Below are 7,830 nucleotides of genomic sequence, written 5' to 3' on the forward strand. Positions count from 1 at the left end.
TTTAGGCTGCTTTAAAGGGATGGTTCACCCAAAAGTGAAGAATCTGTCATCGCTCACTCACCCTCAAGTTGTTCTAAACCTGTGCAGGTTTATTTTTTTATTTATTTTTTAGCACAAAATAAGATATTTTGAAGAATATTGGGTAATCAAACAGTTGCTGGGCCCCACTGACTTCCATATTATAAAAAAAGAAAAGATACTATGGGAAGCAATGGAGACCAGAAACTTTATGGTTACGAACATTCTTCAAAATATTTTTTTTGGGGTAGAGAAGAATGTAGAAGATTTGTATTAATCAAAATATGAATTAATCAAGTATAATCAATGTGAATATAACTGTATACATATATGAGTTATTCTACTATTATAGTCATTTATTTAACTGTGTGTGCTCAAATATGATGAGCTGCTATTAAGAAAAAACATGTGATGATCTTGTGCTGACATGTGATGAACTGAGACCTCTTTGTGTTACTATTATGCGGTCATGAGAAGATATAGACTAGCCATAATGGCCTGAATGATATGTATTGTTCATGGAAACCTGTATAAAGAGTGAGCAGACACAGACTCTAGAGATTCTCTGAGAGTCTCATGGCCTCGTTATCTCTGATAAGAAAGTCTGTTCCCTTTCAGTCAGTCACTCTCTATGTCACGTTGGTGATGACCGACGAATTGGGATCTCGCCAGAGAGACCAATCCACTTCGAGTGTAACTAAATGAGCCAATGGACATTAACATGCGGAATTCGAATCTGGCTGCCACACCACGCAGTGCGGGTATAAGAGGCAGCACTTTGGAGCCGAGCGGTAGTGCATCACTACTGCTCTCTACTTTGCAAGCAGAGAGCCAGCGAGTGCGGGCATTACGGCACAACAGCGGTGGTCACAGTCGCACAGCGGGAACAGAGATCATCGTCGTGCAGACAGCCACACCAGGAGTGTGCGGTGGCCAGCTCCCCTGCGTGCTTCAGCACAAGAGAATTTCTCTAAAAGAGCAACACGGGTGATCGCGTCTTTTTAAACACCCGTGCGTTTCTGGGTGCGGTCGCTATCTGGTGCCTCGGGACGGTCACGATCGCTGTCTCACGTGTCTGGGCATTGAGCACGCTGAGCAAGCGTTCGTGGATGGTGCATGTTCTATTTGTGGGGACATGACCGTCTTGGAGTTGCATGAAAGACTATTACGTCGATCCAGTGTTCGTCTCTGCAATCGGGGCGACACTGCGTCCGGTGGAGTCAGAGGTGATTTGAGGATCACGGTGACGGCTTCCCCAGAGGGAGTTCGTCACCCCTCAAGCACTCCGCAGCCTGTGGAGCGGCCGGAGGGACGTGCTGGCCCCTCTACACTGTGGAGGGAACCGGCCATTTCCTTCGGTTCGCCCCCTTGAGACCAGATGTCATTCGCTGCATCGGAGGGCGAGCTCTCTCTCTCCGGGGATGACGACCCGGCTGCATTGCCCCCTTCGGGTGTGACAGCGTTGTCTGAGCCAGACCCAGAGATGAAGGCTATGCTTTCCTGGGCCGCCGAGAATGTCGGGCTCGTGTGGAATCCTCCACCACATCCCGATCCTTTGAGGCTGGAAGAGTGGTTTCTCGGTGGAGGTCGCGCTGGTTCTCAGCGCCCCCCTCCGGTGCCATTCTTCCCGGAGGTGCATGAGGAGCTCACAAGGTCATGGAAGGCACCTTTTACTGCCCGAAACAAATCTTGTACCTCCTCTGCTCTCACCACCCTCGATGGTGGAGCTGCTTTGGGGTACACGGGCATTCCCTCGGTGGAGCGGTCGGTGGCCATGCAACTGTGTCCGATGGCCGCTACCACTCTGCGGGGTGACCCGTGTCTCCCCTCACGGGCCTGTAAGTATTCATCAGGTTTAACTGGCAGTGCTTACAGAGCTTGTGGGGAGGCGGCTTCTGCCCTCCATGCCATGGCGTTACTGCAGGTCCATCAGGCCAAAGCCCTGAAAGACCTGCACGAGGGTGATCACAACCGGGCAATTCTACATGAACTGCATGCTGCGACGGACCTCGCGCTTCAAGTCCCTGGGTCGTGCGATGTCCACGTTAGTGGTCCAGGAGCGCCATCTCGGGCTGTGTCTGGCCGACATGAAGGAGCATGATAAGGTACAGTTCTTGAATGCTCCCGTGTCTCAGACCGGCCTTTTCGGCGACGCTGTCGAGAGCTCCGCCCAGCAGTTCTCAGCGGCACAGAAGCAGACGGAGGCGATTAAACACATCCTGCGCCGGAGGAAACCTGCTGCTTCCGTCCTGGCTGCAGCCCCTCAGCCTGCTCGTCGCCGTGGGTGCCCCCCTGTGGCTGCCCCCGCTCCCACGCAGCAGCAGCAGCAGCCTTCCACCAGGCAGCGTCATGGAGCCGGTCGCAGGCAGGACACCCAGCCCATCCAGGCCCCCGCCAAACCAGGTGGCAAGAGGCCCTGAGACGGGCGACCCGGAGATGGAGGAGACTGCTCGTCGGGAGATGGTGACCGCAACATTCCCTCCCCCGGAGGAGGTCCGGGTAGAGGATCCTTTGTTTCGTTTTGTTTTTGTTCCGCCGCTGGCCCAGCAGCCAGCGATACCCAAAACTTCAATAAAAGAGCGGTTTCCTCAGTCTCTGGGTCTCAAGAGGAGAGGAGAGTTGTGAACTGTGCATCACAGGATCACTTCCCTCTTCCTCTCTCACCAGTGGGCAGCAGTGGGTTGCCCAAGAGCACCCCTCCTGCCCATTTGTGGAACCAGGTAAGGGCTGTAGAATTCAAGTCCCCGCTTCATGTCGTCACACGCCGGGCTGTCACAAGCCTCAAGCCGGGACCGTGTTTTCTCCCGCACACGGGGGAATCAGGTGAGTGTTACACTTCACACCCAGACTCCGCCCTCTGCCGTCACAGGCCTCGGGTCGAGTCCCTGTGTTCCACCACGCTGCCCCACCGTGGGTACGTTGGTGGCGCCGTTGGTTCCTCTAGCACGGTCTCTCGGAGCCTGGTTAGCGCTCCCCAGTCCATCTCGGTGGCTCCTGCGGACCATCAGACTCGGCTACGTGATTTAGTTCGCCCGGCGTCCCCCCAAGTTCAGAGGCATCCGGTTCACTTCAGTCAAGGCTGCCGATGCCCCTGTCTTGCGTGCAGAGATCGCAGTCCTGCTGGCGAAGGACGCGATAGAGCCGGTCCCTCCAGCCGATATGACGTTGGGGTTTTACAGCCCTTACTTTATTGTGCCCAAGAAAAGCGGTGGGTTACGACCGATCTTGGATTTGTGAGTTTTGAACCGTGTGCTTCACAAGCTGTCATTGAAGATGTTGACACAGAAACGCATTTTCGGGTGCATCCGTCCCCAAGATTGGTTTGCAGTGATCGACCTGAAGGACGTGTACTTTCATGTCTCAATCCTCCTGTGGCACAGGCCATTCCTGCGGTTTGCGTTCAAGGGTCAGGCATATCAGTACAAGGTCCTGCCCTTCGGGATGTCCCTGTCGCCTCACGTCTTCACCAAAGTCATGGAGGCAGCCCTTGTTCCTTTGAGAGAACGGGGGGTGCGCATTCTCAACTATCTCGACGACTGGCTCATACTCGCACAGTCTCGCGATCAGTTGTGCAGGTTATATTTTAATGTCCTGAAAATGAAATTAAACTGTTTTTCTTTCATTTCAGAGCTGATGGAAGAGAATGAGGAGAGTGAAGAACTGAGTGGAGTGAAGGAGAAACATCATGACAAACCTGGAGAAAAACCTTTGAGTCACTCGAAGAGTGACAATGCATTTTCAAAGAAAAGAAGAGCCAAGAAATCTTTCACCTGCACTCAGTGTGGAAAGAGTTTCACAAGCAAATCAAATCTTGAGCTTCACATGAGAGTTCATAGTGGAGAGAAACCGTTCACATGCGATCAGTGTGGAAAGAGTTTCACACAGTCAAGAAACCTTAAAAAACACATGAAAATCCACACCGGAGAGAAGCCATTCACCTGCAAAAAGTGTGGGAAGAGTTTCACGGATTCATCACAGCTTAAGAGACACATGAGGATCCACACCGGAGAGAAGCCGTTCATGTGTGATCAGTGTGAAAAGAGATTCACATACAAACAAAGTCTTGAACATCACATGAGAGTTCATACTGGAGAGATGCCATTCATGTGTGATCAGTGTGAAAAGAGATTCACATACAAACAAAGTCTTGATCATCACATGAGAGTTCATACTGGAGAGATGCCATTCATGTGTGATCAGTGTGAAAAGAGATTCACATACAAACAAAGTCTTGATCATCACATGAGAGTTCATACTGGAGAGATGCCATTCATGTGTGATCAGTGTGAAAAGAGATTCACATACAAACAAAGTCTTGATCATCACATGAGAGTTCATACTGGAGAGATGCCATTCATGTGTGATCAGTGTGAAAAGAGATTCACATACAAACAAAGTCTTGATCATCACATGGGAGTTCATACTGGAGAGATGCCATACATGTGTGATCAGTGTGGAAAGAGTTTCGTGTACTCTTCAAACCATAAAAGACACATGAGAATCCACACTGGAGAGAAGCCATTCACCTGCGAAAAGTGCAGGAAGAGTTTCACACAAAAAATACATCTTAGACTACACATGAGGATCCACACTGGAGAAAAGCCGTTCATGTGTGATCAGTGTGGAAAGAGTTTCATGGACTCTTCAAAACATAAAATACACATGAGAATCCACACTGGAGAGAAGCCTTACACATGTGATCAATGTGGGAAGAGTTTCACACAATCAGTACACTTAAAAACACACATGAGGATCCACACCGGAGAGAAGCCGTTAATGTGTGAGCAGTGTGGAAAGAGATTCTCAATTAAAAATAAACTTCAACTTCACATGAGGATCCACACTAGAGAGAAGCCTTACACATGTGATCAATGTGGGAAGAGTTTTACACAATCAGTAAACTTTAAAACACACATGAGGATCCACACCGGAGAGAAGCCGTTAATGTGTGAGCAGTGTGGAAAGAGATTCTCAATTAAAAATAAACTTCAACTTCACATGAGAGTTCATACTGGAGAGAAGCCATATGCATGTGATCAGTGTGGGAAGAGCTTCACAAACAGATCAAGTCTTGAGCTTCACATGAGGATCCACACCGGACAGAAGCCATTCATGTGTGATCAGTGTGAAAAGAGATTCACATACAAACAAAGTCTTGAGCTTCACATGAGAGTTCATACTGGAGAGAAGCCATTCATTTGTGATCAGTGTGAAAAGAGATTCACATACAAACCAAGTCTTGATCATCACATGAGAGTTCATACTGGAGAGAAACCATTCATGTGTGATCAGTGTGAAAAGAGTTTCATGGACTCTTCAAACCATAAAAGACACATGCAAATCCACACTGGAGAGAAGCCATTCAACTGCGAAAAGTGCAGGAAGAGTTTCAAACAAAAAATACATCTTAGACTACACATGAGGATCCACACTGGAGAAGAGACGTTCATGTGTGATCAGTGTGGAAAGAGTTTCATGGACTCTTCAAAACATAAAAAACACATGAGAATTCACACTGGAGAGAAGCCTTACACATGTGATCAATGTGGGAAGAGTTTCACACAATCAGTACACTTAAAAACACACATGAGGATCCACACCGGAGAGAAGCCATTCATGTGTGAACAGTGTCAAAAGAGATTCTCAATTAAACAAAGTCTTAAACTTCACATGAGGATCCACACTGGAGAGAAGCCGTTCACATGTGATCAATGCGGAAAAACATTTTACCGGGCATCGGCTCTGAAGACACACCTGACAGTTCATACGAAGGAGAAGCCGCATTCATGTTCTGTATGTGGAAAGAGTTTTTCACTGCTGCAAAGTTTAAAAGGACATCAGAAAATACATACCGGTGTGAGAGAGTACATGTGCTTTGAGTGTGACAAGACTTTTATTTCAGCGAGCCATTTAAAACGGCACCAGATTATTCACACTGGAGAAAAACCTTACAAGTGTACACACTGTGACGAGAGATTTAAACGGTCAGCAATTCTGAAAAGACATGAGAAGATCCACACTGGAGAGGAATCGCACACATGAGATCAGTGCGGGAAGAGTTTTGCTTTTAAAGTCACCTGAAGATACACATGAGGATCCATGCAGTGGAGAAACTGCTTAGTGGAGAAAACAATTAGTTTCCTAACAGCAGGCCCGGACTGGCCATCGGGAGCACCGGGAGATTTCCCGGTGGCCTGGTGTCTGATTTGGCCCGCTGCCCTGTTTTTTTGTTGTTGTTTTTTGTTATTATTATTATTAATAATATTTTATATTTATCCCTTCTCAATGTACCAAAGTGATCATGTCCGATTTTTTCATTCGATAATAAATCGATTGGCCTAATAAATAATAAATCGGTTAGTCTTGACTGTCAGCGAATCAGCTACAGTTCCGAACAGAACCGATGCGCGGGACTCGATGAAAGAGAGGAAGCGGACAGAAGAAGCAGTGAAATGTAGCAAGATCACTGACCTGTTCAGGGCTTCAAGTGCAGGTCAGTTTCATCTGCAAATACCATAGACTGTAGTAAATACGCTAGATAGTTTTGTCTTTATTAACGTAGTTGAGTATTAAACTGCTAGTATCTGTTAGGCTATCAGTAGCACCCCATTATTATCATCATTCAGAATACTGTGCTAAAGGACATCAATATCGATTGTAAAGTTACATTGAAAAATGTAGCAGAGACAGATATTCACATGGATTTATTGTACAGGAAGGGAGGGAGCTAGAGCAGACAGCAACACAAAACAATTCTGAGTAACAGGCTCAGCCTAATAATTCAATAGTGTATTAGACTTTTTCAACAAATATATTGTACTAATTTTGACATTTAGGCACTTTAGAAATTGTGTTTTAAGATCAATTTAAAGCATCCTTGCTAAATAAAAGTAATAATTTCTATGATTATAGGAAAAAAATATATGGGTCAATGACGAGACGCCTACATTTTCTGTCCGATTGCATTTTTTTCAGTAAAAAATTGGTTTAAATGCATAAAAAAAGATGCCATATATATGAAGGACCTCTCTCATGTATGAACTTACTTTAACTTTTCAAAAAAAATTAGTTATTTGTAATTTTTCTGTTATTCAAAGTGTCAAAATATCATGTGGTGCGATCGTCCTGCCATAACTTTTTTTTGTAAGCATCTTTGAAATTACCCTAAATTTATTCAAATTAATTTTATGCACTATTTGGCATGATTTCCAAAGTGTTTTGTAATCCTGTGTAAAATTGCAAAGCATTTGTATTTATATTTCCATCATAATATACAAACAAACTTTGTCCGATGATTTCCATTTTATGAAATATCATGTGGTGCGACCATCAAGAAACTACCATTTTGGGACTTTTATGTTGAAATCCATTCAAAGATAGGACTTTGCATCATATACCAATTTGCTAAGGACCCATGGAAGCATCAAGCAGGTTTATAAGTCTCTTTCAAATTTGGAAGAAAAAAAATAACCCTTTTAACGGCTGGTCTGTAGTTACCACATTTGGATATCATGTGGTATGACCTCAAAAAGTTATTTCTGCTAGTATTTATTTTCATTATACATTTCATAGTGACCTTTTGTGGGAAGCTAGCTTGTTTTGTTTAGGTGGCCAATTCTGTGCTTGTACATTTTGACTGAATCAAAAAAATAATAATTCAGAGCATGTAATTTTATTTTATCAAATACGCATTTATTAGTAATTTATTATTTATTTATTAATAACTATTTAAATCTATTCTGCCAGATTCCACTGCCAAGCAAAGTAAAGTAAACGCTCACCATAGGCAGCATGTTAATTCTGACCCTGCAC

At 45.3% G+C, this 7,830-nt stretch overlaps 1 protein-coding gene across 1 annotated transcript in view; it reads left to right on the plus strand.

The window, feature by feature from the left end:
• The window catches only part of LOC107669268 (zinc finger protein 431-like), an 18,175-nt gene extending 12,109 nt beyond the window's left edge, over positions 1–6,066 (plus strand). The window contains exons 2-5 of the mRNA XM_016461447.1: positions 3,647–4,008; positions 4,513–5,126; positions 5,463–5,627; positions 5,880–6,066. Coding sequence (XP_016316933.1) covers positions 3,652–4,008; positions 4,513–5,126; positions 5,463–5,627; positions 5,880–6,060 — 1,317 coding nt within the window. The 5' untranslated portion in view covers positions 3,647–3,651 and the 3' untranslated portion in view covers positions 6,061–6,066. The remainder of the gene's footprint in view (positions 1–3,646; positions 4,009–4,512; positions 5,127–5,462; positions 5,628–5,879) is intronic.
• The last annotated feature ends 1,764 nt before the right edge of the window (positions 6,067–7,830 follow it).

This window comes from Sinocyclocheilus anshuiensis, unplaced genomic scaffold, assembly GCF_001515605.1.
Source record: "Sinocyclocheilus anshuiensis isolate Anshui unplaced genomic scaffold, SAMN03320099.WGS_v1.1 scaffold632, whole genome shotgun sequence".
Taxonomy (NCBI): domain Eukaryota; kingdom Metazoa; phylum Chordata; class Actinopteri; order Cypriniformes; family Cyprinidae; genus Sinocyclocheilus; species Sinocyclocheilus anshuiensis.